Here is a 17,122-nt window from a genome sequence, read left to right as displayed (position 1 = left end):
CAACCTATGGCTCCAGAGAATAGAATCTAAACTATCATATGGCTACATTGCCTATAAACCTGATGGCTAGACCACTAAGACTTCCCCTTCAGCTCTGTCACTCTTGCCTCTGTGACAGGCCTCCCACCTAGGATGACTAGACATCCTGATTTTATAGGGACAGTCCTGATATTTGAGACTTTGTCTTACGTATGCACTTATCAACACTCACACACACACACACCGTCCTGATTTTTCACACTTGCTATCTAGTCACCCAACTCCCAGCCCACTATCTGTAAGTAAGATACTATCTACCTGTGAATTCCGAGGCTTGTCTTTGGAGTGATTCATTGATGCTGTATGGATGGGAGAGCCCACTGCGTAATCCTGGCTGGTCACTTTCAATACAGCGGCTCACACAGCCGCTGCAAGTGCTTCAGGCCAGGACTGAGTGCCAGCTTCCCTGTCAGTGGGTGCAATCTGCATCCACAAAATGAACTGCCTGTGCAAATCTGAGCACTTGCATTTCTGGCTAATCCACCTTGCACCTTCAGCTGAACCGTGGGTGCAAACTGAGCCTATAAAAGGGAGCTCACCCTTCTGAACAATTAACCTCTTCTATCCTCATCTCATCTAACAGCTGCAGGTACTGTGGGTCATTTCATTGTTCAGTTTATGCTAGTGATGGGCCTGAATTGTAGGGGCCAGTTTAGTACATTGTAAAATCATAGAAGATTAGGGTTGGAAGAGACCTCAGGAGGTCATCTAGTCCAACCCCCTGCTCAAAGCAGGACCAACCCCAACTAAATCATCCCAGCCAGGGTTTTGTCAAGCTGGGCCTTAAAAGCCTCTAAGGATGGAGATTCCACCACCTCCCTAGGTAACCCATTCCAGTGCTTCACCACCCTCCTAGTGCAATAGTCTTTCCTAATATCCAACCTAGACCTCCCCCACTGCAACTTGAGACCACTGCTCCTAGTTCTGTCATCTGCCATCACTGAGAACAGCCGAACTCCATCCTCTTTGGAACCCCCCTTCAGGTAGTTGAAGGCTGCTATCAAATCCCCCCCTCACTCTTCTCTTCTGCAGACTAAATAAGCCCGGTTCCCTCAGCCACTCCTCATGAGTCATGTGCCCCAGCCCCCTAATCATTTCCATTGCCCTTCACTGACCTTGCTCCAATTTTTCCACATCCTTTCTGTAGTGGGGGGCCACAGTCATGGGTTCAGTTCCAGATCGGGATCTGAATTTCCCAAAGTCAGGGGGATAGGTGGGACTGTCGGACCTAGTGTTCTGGTTCAGATCCATCCCTATTCTATACATCCTTCGCTGGTCCAAGCTTTACTGATGGTACAATAACTGGTAGTTCTATAATCTCTAACGCTGATGTGCACAGAACATCCCCCTCCTGATTGGCCAGCTCAATGCTGACTCTCAATTGTTATCCTTTAAAACCACCCGTGTTGCTCCTAGACACGCATGACATCATCGACGCAGAGGTGACCTGCAAAGCGGCACAGATGGAAGTGTCCATCTCCAAGTGCAAGCTCTTCCAGCTGGGCTTTGAGAGAGAAGGCGTACGCGTGAATGACCGCCACTGCCCTGGCATCGAAGGAGAAGACTTCATCTCCTTCCAGATCAACAACACCAAGGGGAACTGCGGAAACATTGTGCAGGTGAAAGAGGAGTGGGGGAGGCGGCTCATATTTAATGGTGCATGGTTACAAAGTAGATGCTGCTGGGGTGACATGTGGAAACACATGCCATGGAACAGAACCAAACGGCAAAGAAAGGAGAGAGAGAAACACACATTCCTTTCAGTGTCAGGTTTATTATTTGAGCTCAAATGTCACGATGGCTGAATAATGCTTCAGTGCTTCATTAAATTACATTAGGGGATGATCACATACACACTCTCCACAGTGTGGGTTCTTTCTTTCTATCTTTGTGTTCTAATAGGCAGCTCCAAACACTTTTGTGTGCATGACAGAAGATACAAGGTGTTAGCGCTTGTGTACTGTCCAAATTCCAGCCTGGGTGCTTAAATTTTGCCTACTTAAACTTTCCCCTGATATTTCACTGGAACATGGTATTCATGAGGACTGTTAAACAGATGATGTGTTCTTCCCCAGAGGTGGTTGCATTTCAGTGGTGCGTGTAGTGTGTATCTGTTGCGTTGGGATCTTTTATGATGAATGGTGCTGTTATAAATTTAACATCATAACCTCTGTACACATTTAGAGTCTTTTTTCAGTCTAGTAGTAAACGCAAGCTGATTTATTATCATTATTTATAATCTATTACTGCAATGTCCAGAAGCTCCAGTCAGGGATCAAAGCCCCATTGTGCCAGGTGCTGCACAAATATAAAACAAAAAGCCATCCTTGCCGCCAAGCAGTTCACAATCTGTCTGCAAATTATTTTTTATGGAATGACTTTAATGTGCTGCTTTCAGAGCTGTGAACTGGAATCGTGATGGATGCGTTAACCCCTAAAAAGAATAAAATTTGTTTCTTTTTCTCTTGCACAGTCCAATGGCACTCATATCGTGTACAAAAACACTGTGTGGATTGAAAGTGCAAACAACACTGGAAACATAATCACCCGGGACCGAACCATCAATGTGGAATTCTCATGCGCTTATGAGCTTGATATCAAAATTTCTCTGGATTCGGTAGTGAGGCCAATGCTTAGGTAAGACTGGCCTGTGTGTGCTTTAGATTTTCCTGTTTGTGTGTGTGAATTTAATGCTGGTCTGAGAGCCCGGAGGTTAAAGTCTCCTCTATTTAACCTGGAAAAGGAAGCTAGCTTAATTCAGGCTAGAAATGTTAACAGTGAGAGTAACTAACTACAACAACTACCCCCACAAGGGCGTGGTGGATTCTACATCACTTAATGTCTTTAAATCGAGAATGGAAGGGGTGGGGTTTTTTTGTAAAAAATGTGCTCTAGCTCAACCATAAGATATGGGCATGATGCAGGAATTATTGGGTGAAATTCCTTTGCCTCAGTTATCATAATGGTCTTTACATTATGAATCCACAGTACAAGAACAGTATGGGCCATGGAGGGCTAGCTTCTCTCATGCTGCTCCAACAATTTGTCTAAGCCTTGATCTGTAGGGGGCCCTTTAAGGAATTTGCATGGCCCATTCAGCCTTTGGCCTCCGTTATATGCTGCCAGTCAATGATAATTATGGTGGCAGTTGTGGGACTGAGAACATCAAACCGGGGTCACGTCAGCCACCAAACGTCCATTGGATGGTAACAATTTTCAGTTTTGCAGTATTCAAACTAGTAACCTAGATATGAAAAGCTCCATCTCCTGGTCCCTGTCCCTTAGACCCTATCCATTACCCTCCCCTTTTGTAGAGGACGATCTTTCTGTTGCTTTCTCATGAGCTTTATTTCTCTCCTTTAGTGTGATTAACCTGACAGTCCCAACACAAGAAGGCAGTTTCACAACCAAGATGGCATTGTACAAAAACTCATCCTATAAGCACCCCTACCGACAGGGTGAAGTGGTTCTAACCACCCGGGACGTGCTTTATGTCGGGGTCTTCGTTGTCGGGGCAGATTCCACACACCTGATTCTAACACTGAACAAATGTTATGCAACCCCTTCTCGGGACAGCAATGACAAACTCAGATACTTCATCATCGAAGGAGGGTCAGTGACATCTGGCAAGATTTTTCTCTCTGTTTTACTTTCCTTTGGGGATCTAAAAATCATTGGCTGGTGTAAAGCACCAGATTATCTGAACCTAGGAACATTACAGGAGGCTTATTTCTTCCTCTAATGCATGCACTAAGGTCTGCTGTCCCATACCAAAATAGAAGGACCATTGATCTGTACCTCTGTGGTTATTCCTAGCATCCTAAGGGAACAGCCAGAGGTGCTCAAGTGTCATGCTGAAGAGCACAGTTTAAGAACCTAGAAGAAGGCTGTAGTTGGACATCTAGCATTGCCTCTGGTGGTGGAGAACCTGGACTCCATGCTATTCCCTAGACAGGCAGATGTTTGCAGATATCAGTATACTTGGTTAAATGTTGGCCCATTTGTGGATTATTTCTGGGAGAAATTCTAACAGTTTTAATATGTTACCACCTGCATTTGGAGTTAATAACAATAAAGTTTTGCACTTACATAGACCTTTTCATCCAGGAGCGACTAGGTACTTTGCAAGGTGCCATTACCCTCATATGGCAGATGTAGAAATTGATGCACAAAAGAGAAGTGCTTACATGTTCAAGAGTGTCCACTAATTTGGATGCTCAACACAAGACATCCAGGAGGGCCTGATGTTCAGATAGTTTTGAGCTCACACAGCTGCTATTGAACTTACAGGAGCCTGTGAGTTCTACACCTCTGAAAATCAAGACCCAAGGGTTGCAGCTTGGGCATGTAGGGCTAGTGGACCCTTCTATGCCATCAGGATAGTGGCAAGGTTGGGAACAGAATATGTACATCTGCTTCCACTACTGAATCCTTATATGACGTGGGCAAGTCAGGTGGGAACCCCGCAGTGCTTCTAGAATGTCTCGAGGCATAATTAATTACTGGTGTAAAGGCCCGGAGATCCTTGGATGGCAGGGGCTGTAGAAATTCAAAGTTTATTAGTCATCAGAATAGCTTGGCATTACCTCAGTTTACTTACCTCACTGCAGCAAACAGTAAAGGGGAAATGTTTTTTTAATAAGGCATGGCCTCGAGCTGCCAAATTGGGGCTTGGATTCTGAACAGTCCAGAGTTGAGAGGGCTCATAAGGGGGAGTTCAAGCAACATCTGGAGAAAAGGATCATTTAGTTTCCCTGTTGACATAACTCACAAGCACTGGGGATCTGCAGAATTTTTTAGAAGCTCGCAACCATTCCTGGACCCAGCTGAGACTCTGTATTTTCCTCTTAGTTGCCAAAATATTAAGGATAACACCATTGGGATTGAGGAGAACGGGGTATCCCTGACCTGTCGCTTCCACGTCACCGTCTTCAAGTTCATCGGGGATTACGATGAGGTTCATCTCCACTGCGCCGTCTCCCTCTGTGACTCGGAAAAATACTCCTGCAAAATAGTACGTGTGTGCGGCCTTAGGGTGTTCTGTGGGCTGGGTGGTGGTCCATGCTGGAATCATTTCCCCAAGGCCACTGTGTGGCAGGAGAACAGTTTCCTGGGGGCTACTCCCGGGCATTGTTCCAAAGGGAGCAATGCCCAATAGATTAACATAAGAACGGCCACACTGGGTCAGACCAAAGGTCCATCCAGCCCAGTATCCTGTCTACCGACAGTGGCCAATGCCAGGTGCCCCAAAGGGAGTGATCCTAACAGGTAATGATCTTGTGATCTCTCTCCTGCCATCCATCTCCACCCTCTGACAAACAGAGGCTAGGGACACCATTCCTTACCCATCCTGGCTAATAGCCATTAATGGACTTAACCTCCACAAATTTATCCAGTTCTCTTTTAAACCCTGTTATAGTTCTAGCCTTCACAACCTCCTCAGGCAAGGAGTTCCACAGGTTGACTGTGTGCTGAGTGAAGAACAACTTCCTTTTATTTGTTTTAAACCTGCTGCCCATTAATTTCATTTGGTGGCCCCTAGTTCTTATATTAGGGGAACAAATAAATAACTTTTCCTTATTGACATAACTTTCCTCTCCTCACTCCCTCATCCTCCCAGAGCCTGGCACATGGTTTGCCCCTGTGCAATTAGGCTACATGGAATCCCACCCAGCAGAACAAGTTCAGGTCCACTGTATCAGAGAAGAAGGGCCAGAATTTTCCCTTAATGATGCTATTCCAACACCACTGCAGCCTCAATGGGAGCTGTGCAACAGCTCTCAATGGGAGCAAGGCCAAATCCAGGGTTGAGATCAGAGACTAGCGCACGGTGATCACAAAGCCTTGCAGTAATCGCCCCTTGCGGTTTTGTTTGTTCAGAACTGCCCCCAGAATTCCAGGATGGCCACTGAGTATACCAAAGAGCCCAAGGAGCAGATCATCTCGGTAGGGCCCATCCGGAGAAAGCGTAAGTGTGCACAGCTAAGAATGTAGAGGAAAATATTCCCTCCTGTGTAAACTATTCTGAACCTTTGATTATTAAATGGGCAAGCGCAAGATAAAGCATAAATATATTGAGAAACAGGGTCCTTTTACCCCATCTGAATGTATTACAGTAGGAAGCAACCCATTTTAATCGTGCAGGTTTCACCATTTGTTTTTACATTTGTCACATGTACATTTTATGCAGCAGGGCACTAAAACTCAGCTGGCCAGTTTCACGTTTGATGCCTGGTCAGTTTCACTTTCTGGTTCTCCTGAGCTGGCAACTCTTTTCAGTTCTGTGCATCACTTCGTAGGGGAGAGAGAGTCCCGTGTGGAGCCACTTCCTCACCCAAAACCCCACGCTGCGTGTCTGCCCATTCATCCCTACATGTATCCGTCCTTCCCCTTCTCTTTAGCCGAGGTATGGCTAAGGCATCTCTTACCCTGGACCCAACTTCTCAAAAGCATCCACCAGCTCTAGGCATCCCTGTCCTTGGGTACCCAACTAGAGAGAGAGTCTCATTATTAGAAATGCTGAGCACCCACTGCCAGCCCCCAGTGAGGTGATACTTAGGGCAGTGGTTCTTAACCTGTGTGGTCCACAGCCCCCAGATGGCAGAATATGTCTAAGATTTCCAAAGGGGTCCACATCTCCATTCAAAATATTTTAGGGGTCAGCAACTGGGAAAAGGTTGAGAACCACTCTTCTAGGGAATGGCTTCCTCCTCAGTTTTCCTTTCCATCCTAACTCCCCTCTCCGCCACACCTTCCTTACCTTCCTTCTCCTCCTGCTCCTCTTCCTCAGCTTCTTTTCTCCATTTCCCCACCATCCTGACCAGCGGAAGGTTCATCTTTCCTCCTCCCCAACCCACACCCCCGTGTGCTGATCTGGAGGAACAATTGATAGATGGGTCTTTACCCAGCCCATGGCCAATGGAGATTGCACTGGTCTGTGCTTTGTGGGCTCTGCCTGACGAGCACTGATCAGTGCACTTGGGGTCGGTGATTTTGCCATTGACTTAAGTGGGAGCAGGCTCTCTGGTCCTAAGCTAAATGCAGGGCTGTCCAAAGAATTGATGTGGGTGCGTCTGAATCAAAGCCTCCCTACCCTTCAGCGGCAGGTTGAATGGCACTGTAGAGCTGGTCTGGTCCTAAGCTAAGTGCAGGGCTGTCCAAAGAATTGATGTGGGTGGGTCTGAATCAAAGCCTCCCTACCCTTCAGCGGCAGGTTGAATGGCACCGTAGAGCTGGGTGTAAATGCAACGGGGGTCGGGGGGGGGGAAATGCTTTAATCAAGAAAATGCTTTCAGCGTCATTTCTAGCTATTAAGCTTTGTAATGCCCTTTTCCGTACAACTGCGTGCTGCTCTCTCCTGAGCCCCTGATCTCTCCTGTTCCAGGGTTAGACTGGTGCGAGGATAACGGAGGCTGCGAGCAGATCTGCACGAGCAGGGTCGACGGGCCCCTGTGCAGCTGTGTTACCGGGACATTGCAAGAAGATGGCAAGAGCTGCAGAGGTGACTATCTGAAGGGCTGCCTTAGGGAGGCTAGGAATGGGCCTGGGTAGATGGAACAGATGAGCAGCATGATGCAGATGGGAAAAGGGATTCTTCTTTTCAAACCCCCCTTTAAATCTGTATGGAAAGACCGTAGAAAAATAGTCCTGTCTCCAAGACACAAAGCTAAAAACTAGATCTAGATCCAGGGTTTGGGCCCATCTCTACCATTAACCATCAGAAAAATTAAGAGAGAATGGTGAGGAATGGAACTGAAGGGAACTGCTGGAAAAAGAATTGGACTTTGGAGACTTCTGAAATAAATACGTGTGTTTCAGAGGCTCGGAACATTAAAGGAATAAAAGAGGGAGGGAGCATTGTCATCTAGCAGGGAGATGGGGGATTAGGAAGTCACAGCTCTTGGATTCGATGCTGATTCCTGGGAAAGCCATTCCTGCTCACACATCAGCTAGGTTGGGGTGCTTCCATTTTTGGGTACCCAACTGGGAAATACCTTGGGACCTGATTTCAGCCCGTCTCCGAGGTGCTGAGCATGCGCACACGCGTCTTGTTGAGGTCAGTGGAAGCTGCTGGTGCTCAGAACCTCTGAAAATCAACTTCTCGGAATCTCAAATTCACTTGAGTGGACACTTCTGAAAACGCGGGGCTTTCACCTTTCTGTGCCTTGCATTCCCCATCTACAAACAATAATATCACCACCTTCATCACGAGGGGGCTTGGGCAGCATCAGGTGATCCTTGGATGAAGGATGCTAGTAAATTGCAAGGCGATATTATTACTGTGACTCACACCCCTGATCGGCAGACTCGTGCTGTCACAGTGTAGAAGTTTGTCCTTTCGAGACTCTCATGTTTTGATCTCTAAATGATAACAGCCTTTGATTATTTGGAACTGCGCCTTTTTGATTTTCAGAACTGTTCTCTGTCTTTCCCTCTAGCCTCCAGCTCTTCCATTGGACCTCAAGCTTGGCTCATTCTTCTCATCGTAACCCAGCTGTCACTATGGCGTTTTATCTATAAATCAGAGCCGACCTCATAATCAGTTGAAGGCTTCTATTTAAAGTACTGTAATTTACTTACTCTGAATCCCTGTAGGATAAAAGCATGTGCCCCTGACTCACAACCTGTACCACAAACAACAACAAGTGCTTTTAACTATCACAATGCTGAAGGCGGTTGCCTGGTACACCAATTTAAATGAGGTTACGAGCTACTTTAATACAATGGGCGGTAACAGCAGCCAAAATTTCAGGTATGGAGCCACAGCAGAAAACACTTGACCAAGATCTTCCTCCTTTCTCAAGTCTCCATACTGCCTTCTTCTCATATTCACTTCTGGCACCTCTTTGACACCCTTACAATGCTCCCCAGCCTCTCTGCTTACAGTATTCCCTCTTGCTTCCCCTTTCCCTATCCTGCACAGCCCCACATTCATTGTAGCCAATAGCAGTGTTTCCCTTGACTTCAGTGGGCTTTGAATCAGGCCGTAAGCTCCAGCTAAGTTTCTCTCCTGACTGCTCCCTCTAGCTTTGCTTGTGCTAGAGAAATTTACCTGTGTAAGAACCAGTTTAGCCCTTAGGGCACTTTGCACCACACAGATATATTTCAATGGGGGTGCAAGAACTGGTTGGAGCAGGCTAGGCTTTCAGCAGGCTAAAAAGCAGATCAGTCTAAACCAGTTTGGTGCCACTGTGGAAACAGACAAGCTAAGAGGGTTCATCTAGTCCACAAAGCGTTTTGATCTCTCCCAGAATCCACTGCTTCTGGGAGTGGCACTGAGAATTCTGAGAGGCGAGGAAATGGTTTAGAACACCACTAGTGTGGACACGGGATACCCAAAACCGTTCTTAAACCAATTCAACATCGTTAGTATGGACGCAATGAACAGTTTGAACTATAACTGGTTCAGTCCGCTAGTATGGTCACCACTTTCATTTCGTTCAGTAGCTCCCACGTGTCCCCTGGACATCAGAGAGTCTTCTTACCCTTCAAACTCCTTCTCAGCCCCTCTTGCAAATCCATTTCAGACCCATCTTGCTCCTCATGTGTTAATGATCCCACATAACTCCAGGGCTGCCTGTTCTTTCTCTTCTCAGTCCTGTCTTTAGATCATAAGTCGGTCACAGCAGGAACGTTTTCTGCTCCTAACCATGTGGATTTTTTATTTTTACTTACTAGAAAACACCCTGTCTGTCTATGACACAGTATCAATAATAAATGTAATTGATCGGAGTCAAGCACCCATAACAACACCTCTCAGCTTGTACCCCTGTCATTCTCTCAATTGCAAAACAGCCATTAAATTCCATTGCAGCAACGTGCCAATTGAGAGGAGTGAATTGCCTCTGATGCAATTTAGTGCTGAGATGATTGAAAGGTTTGACACGCTCTGAAATCTTAAATTTTTTAGCCTGAGCTACCGTTTCTTTCCTCTAACGGGATCCACACGCTGTCTGCAAATAATGATTGCTTTGTACCCAAAAAGCAGCTTTTCCCCCACTGGATTTTTTTTCTTGTTTTCATCTGGGCAAATCTTCCCCCCCACTACCACTTTTTTTTTTACTATATGAATCGGCCAAATAATTTAAACATGTTTTATTCTTAAATAAATGTTGTGTTCAAATATTCTCATTTCCTTGGTGCACTGAATGCTCATTCTTATTTAAAGCTGGGGACACGTGGTCACATGAACTTCATATGCAAAAATAGGGCTGATTCTTTATTCCAAGTTAAAGAACATCAAGCTGGAAATAAGATGCATGATTTTAACAGAGAGGGTAATTAACCATTAGAACAGAGGGGCGAGGAATGCGGTACATTTTCCATCACTTGTAGTCTTTAAATTAAGACTCTCGCTGTCTTTCTGAAAGATGTGCACTAATTCCACCGCGGGCTATTGGGCTTAATGCAGGAATCGCTAGGTGAGGGTCTCTGGCCTGGGTGATGCACAAGGTCAGACTAAAGGATCACAATGGTACATTCTGGCCTTGGAATCTATTCACCTAATGTGTGCTTTTGTGACTGTTCTGTCCTCTGTGAAGCTCAGAAGTCACTGTGGGCCCTTCTGAATCTCAACATATGTGAATAGGGTTTTCTTGCTTGCTTTCGTCTTGTTTTAAATGAGGTACCCACCAGCTGGGAAGGTGGCTGAAATCAACTCCATTCTTGGTAACTCTCCTAAGGTTCTGGCACTGCCTACCTTATGCTTTGAAGGAGGAAGCCTGGTCTAGTGGTGAAAGCAGGTGGTTTGTGTTCTATTTGTGTTCTTTGTCCACTCACTTAATCTCTTTGTGCCTCCATCTGCAAAATGGGGATTGCCAATGCTTTGAGATTGTAGCAGCTAAATTGCATTCAGTGAAGGTGAGAGGTACCCCGTTCAAGTCCTCCCACAGTTCAGGATTTTGGCACAGTGTAGAGAAACCTCAGGGTTGCTCTAAATTGCACTGGCTGTTATCAGCCCTCTACAGGGCTACTGTGCTACCTGAGGATTGCTGGAGTGCAGCAGCGTTCTATGATCCTAAACCAGGGAGTCACTTAAGCCAGCATTCGGTCTGCTTAACACTACCAGAGTTGTGCAAAGCAAACAGAATAGGGGGTCAGGATCTGGCTCAATATGTTTTTACTGCAGCAGCCTCCTGGAGGGAATGACGACAAGCGCCTTGGAGGAAGAAAATTTCCAGTGTAGCGCTCCTAAACCAAATTGCTTTTAGGAAACGCAAACATCTAAATCATTCAAAGGAGATCACTGGAATAGCGCTTCTGTATCTTCCTCTGTGCAATACCATGTCACTGAGGGAAACGCAGGCGACTTGTATTTTATGCCAGAACCTATTTCCCCATCATGTTGACAAATCTGGGAGGATAAGCTATCTCAGTGAAGTGTAGAAAGGCACATAACAGGAGGAGGGAACTGTCATGTAATATTTAGCGATCCTTTTTTCACTGCATGTGAATTCCTCTTATGCAATCTGATGAAGGAGACGGCAGTTGCTGGGCTCTGAGTAATATGGCTCTTTTCTAGTAATGATAGTTTAATTTTGCATGCTGAAATCTAGCTGATGCATAAAACAGCAGCATAATAAAGGGACCAAACCTGCTTTGTACTGACACAAGTGAGGAAAGAAAACAACCCTATTTTGTGGAGTATTTGGCTGATGCAGCTACTTGCATTGTGCATTTTAGAGGATATACTTCTCTTAGATATTGCAAGAGGACATTATAGCCAGGTGACAGTGGTAAAAATGCTTGTGTCTAATCTGTACCAGCTCAGCATGGACAAAGCCTTAGGGGCTTGTCTACATTTGAAAGTCAATTTTGATTAAGGTTGGATGTGAATTCTAAGTGTAGCAGGTGTTCCTGAATAACTCTGTGTGTAGACAAGCTCTAAGGTCAGTAGCAGAGGTGGGGGAAAATATTGTAATGCCCAGATCTAATCACTACATGTGCTCTCTCCTATAACTTAAAACTGCCATGGCACTTCTCTCCTCTGTAATTTCCATGTAATCCTTTGATCTGAACTTCCTATTTAGTAGTAAGAGGGGCTTTGGAGGAACATCACTAAAAAGGGGAATGGAGTGTGTTTAAGTTAGTGGCTAGAGGAAGTAAACAGGACACCTGGTTCTACTACTGACCTGTTTGACCATGGCCAAGTCATTTAACCCTGCTGTAAGTTATTTGTTAATTAGGTATCCTGCCATCCAGATATTAAAGGGTGAGGCTCAGACCTGTTGTCTTTGATACTATTAGCTCAGAGATAGCACTTGTTGTCTGTAGATCTCAATGTACTTAGGGGATGGGGGTGTTGAGAAGAACCTAGTCTGGATATCAGGGGCAGGGTTTCTGTTAGCTGATGGAAACAGGATCACATCCCACATCACCCCTTTCCTGCTGTTGCAGGAAAACCTCCCCACAGTGGAGAAGTGTTACTCCTGTGATGAACAGAGTGGGATCAGATCTTTGGGGAGATGGGGTTGGGAAGGGCATGGATGCCTAAAACAGAGGTGAGAGAAACAGAAGTAAGGAAAAGGGTTGTAATACAGCTGGGTTGGAAGTGGCTGTCTTATGGAGGGAGTGAAAGGTGAGGTGAGAATTTGGAAAGGGGGTGTGCTGCCTCTCCTGGGGGAGAAGAGATCCTCATGGTAAAGTAAGGCTTAATGGGCACTATGTCTTCATGAGTATATTGCAAATCCCAAAGTAAGGTCTAGTGTAGCCATGCATGTTTATAGCAAACAGGTGATGGTGTTTGTTCTCAGGGGAACATGGCTGTAGAGGTAAAGGCCAGAAGCAACCACCAGCTCACCTAGGCTGAGCTCCTATATATCATAGGCCCCCAGCACCACCCTGCACCTGCCCTTAACCCAACCACTGGAATTAAAAGTATTAGAGCCCTGAGGAGACTAGACTATTATGAGCCACACAGAGAATAGGGGAGATAGAGATGCACTAGTGCCAAGGTCCCCACCCAGGCAGGGAAGTAATGGAGAGAGAGACCCAGATAAACCTGGACAGTGACCTGCTCACCCCTTGCAAAAAGTGAACCCCCCCCCCCCCCCGCTCACTAACAATTTGACCAAGGGAAGTTTCTTCCTGACCCCACATGTGGCAATCAGACCTTGAGCATGTGAGCAAGAACCAGCCACTCCTGCACCTGAGAGAATGTTTGGCGCTACCTCACAGCCCTAGCCCTCTCCCTCCATGGCCCTGATCTTCAGAGGAAGGGGAGAGAAAAACAATGCACTGGTAGAGAGAGTGATTGGAATATCCCCTCCTTGACCCTGCTGATGGCCAACTGAAACCTGAAGCTTCAGTTTTAGGAATAGAAGACAGACATGCTGAGCCCTGCCACTGAGCACCCCAAGCAGTTCCTTCCTCTAATTGCATTCATAAATGTACCCATCTGTCTCTTCAAGAGAATTAAGTTGTTTGCCCCACAACTCCTGTTGGGAGGCTGTTCCAGAACCTTGTCTCCCATCCCACAGGGTTAGAAACTTAACTTCCAGCCCGAATTTGTTCATTGCCTGTTGATATCCATTTGTTAAGGCAGGTACATTTACTGTTTAGTTCTGTGAAAAGCAGCCCTTAAGACATTGAGCCAGCTGCCTGTACTCCCCTTTCATATTCCAGGAGATCTTCCATGTCTTCCTCTGCCAGATTATTTAGGTCTGTCAAGATAACATCTAAAGCCTGAAAGACAAGAGAAATCCCAGACTTAATATGAAAGAAAGCAAGGTTGGGAGCTGAGCTGGAAGAAAAAGGGAGCTTAATACTTTATTTAAACTAAGGTATTTTAGCAAGGTACACTAAACAAAGGAGACAATATGCTGAAAAGATGGATCCAATTTTCAGAGATGACTCAGACTACAGCTTTTGTTTCAGATTTTAACAGAAGAATTGTGTGTCTCTGGAGTAATCCAAGACAAAACATAATATCCCTTCAGATCTGAGGCAGTGAAGGTGCTATAGTCTTGAGAAAGAAAAACCTGAAGGCACAGGAAAAAACCTACAAATTAAGGATTTTAGGGTCTATTGTTCCTTTAGTGTAGCAATAAATTTAAAATTGCTTACTATATTGCCATCTAGTGGCTATTTCCAGATAATAGATGTAGTATTGACAACTTTACCCTGAATTCATCCTGAAATTGTGCAGCCTTTGGGCCTTCAGATTCAACCTGATCTTCAGAGTCAACTCTGAAATAATGCTATGTTCCTGTCAAGCAAAGGTACTATCTTGAGTGCCAGGTGTCATTTTGAGGACGGTACCCTGGAAACCATGAAATGCCATCACTTAGCATCTGGGCAAATGCCTATTGTGATGAGATGTGCTGTGGGATCTTCAATGCCTGTGCAGAGAAAAAGGGATCTGTGGTGTATGGTATCACCTACAAAAAAGTCTCCCACACAGCTAGCTGTGTGGTACTCAGTATAGCTGCCTCTGAAGGATAAAGGGCTGAAATGCAGAGTGATGTAACCTTCTGGAGAAGGACAAGAGTATAGTCTAGAAGAAGCATGGGGAGGAGAGGACACTGAGCAGCCTAAGGGTTAAAAAGAATTCAGAATATTAGTGGTGGTCTATCTAAATATGGGGGAGAGAGCAGGCTGGGTTCAGCAGAAAACAAAATTACTACAAGTACTGCTGTGTATAATCCCTTGCATTACAATCAACCCTTCATCCTTAATTAGCCCTGGTGGTACTTGGTGGATTTCTTCCCTCCACCTCCCCCCCGCCACCTTGCTGTATAGGGGGAGCTACAAGACAGCAAAAATCAACCTCTAAATATGAGGTTACTTACCACCTCAAAAGCTTTTTGATGGAAATCTCCCAGCGGAACATTTTCAGAGGTAGTCTGCTGCTGCTCCTGAATGCTAAAGTACTGCCTGATGAGAATATCAAACATCCAACCTGGGAGAAGGAAGGATGGTTTCAGGTAAGATGTTTGAGCAGCAGTGGGGAGGACCCACATCGGGGTGGGAATGGCAGGAGAGAAAATCAGCAGGTTACTTTCTAGTTGTAGACACAAACAGCATTTCCAGTCCTCCATTTAAGAGCCTGGTTCTGCATAACTTTCTTACGTGAGGTAAAGGAAAGCAACCAGCACAGAGGGGTTCTGCTGACAAACCAAAGCAGATGATTGTGCCATGGTATTATTCATTTTCTATGATTGTGGTGCTTAGGAGCCCTAGTCTCAGACCAGGACCCAGTTGTACTAGGCATTGTACAAAGCAGAAAGATGGGTCCTGCCCTGAGAAGCTTACAGTAGTGTCTCTCTCATTGTTCACATATGCAGATTTAAGTAGTGCCTTTCCTCTGAGTATCTCCAAGCACCCTACAAACAATTGCGCCTCAAACACCCTGTGGCTAGAAGACTAGTATACAGAGATGGTGCCTGTTTTTGAAAAAGCCCTCTACCCTAGGGAGCATTTCAGGTTTAATGAAAATAAGCCACGCTTGTGTGGCTCCTGCACTGTAGCCATGTATGTTGTTTGGGCCTCATCTTATGGCTGTTGGCCTCAGTATAGGAGCTAGGCTGAGCCCTTCAATTGGAAGATCTTTGGGGCACATTTTACTAACTATACTGCACCCACTTGGTGCTGGTGCAAAATCAAAGTAGTAATGTTATGGATACAGGTAAAGTGATCTGGACAGTGAGCCAGTGATCAGAGCAGGGAATAGAACCAGGTGTCCTGTTTACTTCCTCTAGCCACTCAAACACCCTCGGTTTCCCTTTTTAGGGATGTTCCTCCAAAGCCACTCTTACTAATAAACGGGGAGTTCAGATCAAAGGATTAAATGGAAATTACAGAGGAGAGAAGTGCCATGGCAGTTTTAAGTTATAGGAGAGAGCACATGTAGTGGTTAGATCTGGGGATTACAATATTTTCCCCCACCTCTGCTACTGACCTGCAGTTTGACCTTGGCCAAGTCATTTAACCCTGCTGTAAGTTTGTTAATTGGGCACCCTGCCATCCAGATATTAAAGGGTCAGGCTCAGACCTGCTGTCTTTGATGCTATCTATGAGCTAACAGTACCTGTTGAGATATCAATGCACTTCAGGTGTCATTATTCCCATTTTTGGGAGAAATGGAGGCAGTCACTTGCCCACAGTCAGAGTTCAGGTCTCTTGACTGCTACTGCAGTGCCTTACCCACTAGGTCATGCTGCCTCCCTTGAGAAGGTAACAATATTTGCCTACTTCATAGAGGTGTTGCAAGGCTAGCAGTCTTCAAACTGCATGTTGGATGCTCACATTGAAGGTGTTAAATAAGCACTACGTATGATGTTTAAGAAGGTGCAGAAATTGCTCCTTCTCAGCTGTTCAACACTCACTTGCTAAAACACTGGAGTGCTCCTTCCCCCTAAATCCAGGGTCATATGCACTAGTCATTCCGATCAAGTGCTCCAGAAGAAAGGTGTCAATAAGTTGTTTACTAGCAATTGCTGTAATCTTAAAGAGAAGCCTTAATTACTTTTCAAAAGGAACAGTTTTCTGGCAGTCGTTCAGAACCTTTTTTGCTGCTCCTGGGGACAACTGCCCCATTCTGCCAGCTGTGCTCACATGCATGGCCTAAAAGGGCTGCTGGGATCTTGTTTGAGATTGCTTGCAAAAGCATCAGGCTCCCTGGATTTAAAACACTGAGTTTATCCAGAGCTTGGTGACAAGCAGGCAACGCCTTCCTAATTCCATGCCTGCAGTGGTCCCAATTCTGGAACTGACCCCTGGGGGTAAGCTGTAGCAGCCTTGGAGTCACTTTTGTGGACAAAATTCCAACAAGACTTCCCCCCCGCCCCCACCATCAAAATGTTTCAGGGAGATGAGGTTTCTGATGCAACCTCATCAAAAATCATCTTGTTTCCTGCCAGCACCCTTGCCCAGCTCCTTGGTAGCCTGGTAGGGAACTGAGAGACTGGAAACCCTGAGAATCCAGGCTTGTGGCTCCTCCCCAGCCTGCCTGGTGAGCTGATGGGGAGTCAGCTTGCCATCTGGACTGCTTTGGAGTCAGGACCTCAGGGCTTCCAGGGCCCACAGCTCGGGGGCAGTCTGCCCACTAGATTCAATTGCCCTGGAGCCAGAGCTCCATTCCTTT

At 45.8% G+C, this 17,122-nt stretch overlaps 1 protein-coding gene across 12 annotated transcripts in view; it reads left to right on the top strand.

The window, feature by feature from the left end:
• The window catches only part of LOC140901770 (tubulin-specific chaperone cofactor E-like protein), a 118,204-nt gene that overhangs the window by 88,164 nt on the left and 12,918 nt on the right, over nucleotides 1-17,122 (top strand). For 10 of the 12 annotated variants that reach the window (XM_073321230.1, XM_073321236.1, XM_073321231.1 and 7 more), the window contains 7 exons: nucleotides 1,456-1,658; nucleotides 2,513-2,676; nucleotides 3,403-3,651; nucleotides 4,891-5,053; nucleotides 5,920-6,007; nucleotides 7,424-7,540; nucleotides 8,478-10,336. In XM_073321230.1, coding sequence (XP_073177331.1) covers nucleotides 1,456-1,658; nucleotides 2,513-2,676; nucleotides 3,403-3,651; nucleotides 4,891-5,053; nucleotides 5,920-6,007; nucleotides 7,424-7,540; nucleotides 8,478-8,578 — 1,085 coding nt within the window. In that variant the 3' untranslated portion in view covers nucleotides 8,579-10,336. Of the gene's footprint in view, nucleotides 1-1,455; nucleotides 1,659-2,512; nucleotides 2,677-3,402; nucleotides 3,652-4,890; nucleotides 5,054-5,919; nucleotides 6,008-7,423; nucleotides 7,541-8,477; nucleotides 10,337-17,122 lie in introns of those variants that run through there. The other 2 variants (XM_073321237.1, XM_073321238.1) reach the window with 2 other exon arrangements.

This window comes from Lepidochelys kempii, chromosome 22 (genome assembly GCF_965140265.1).
Source record: "Lepidochelys kempii isolate rLepKem1 chromosome 22, rLepKem1.hap2, whole genome shotgun sequence".
NCBI classification, from domain to species: Eukaryota; Metazoa; Chordata; order Testudines; family Cheloniidae; genus Lepidochelys; species Lepidochelys kempii.
The sequence above is the reverse complement of the archived record's forward strand: the minus strand, read 5'-3'. Positions and strand labels throughout refer to the sequence as shown.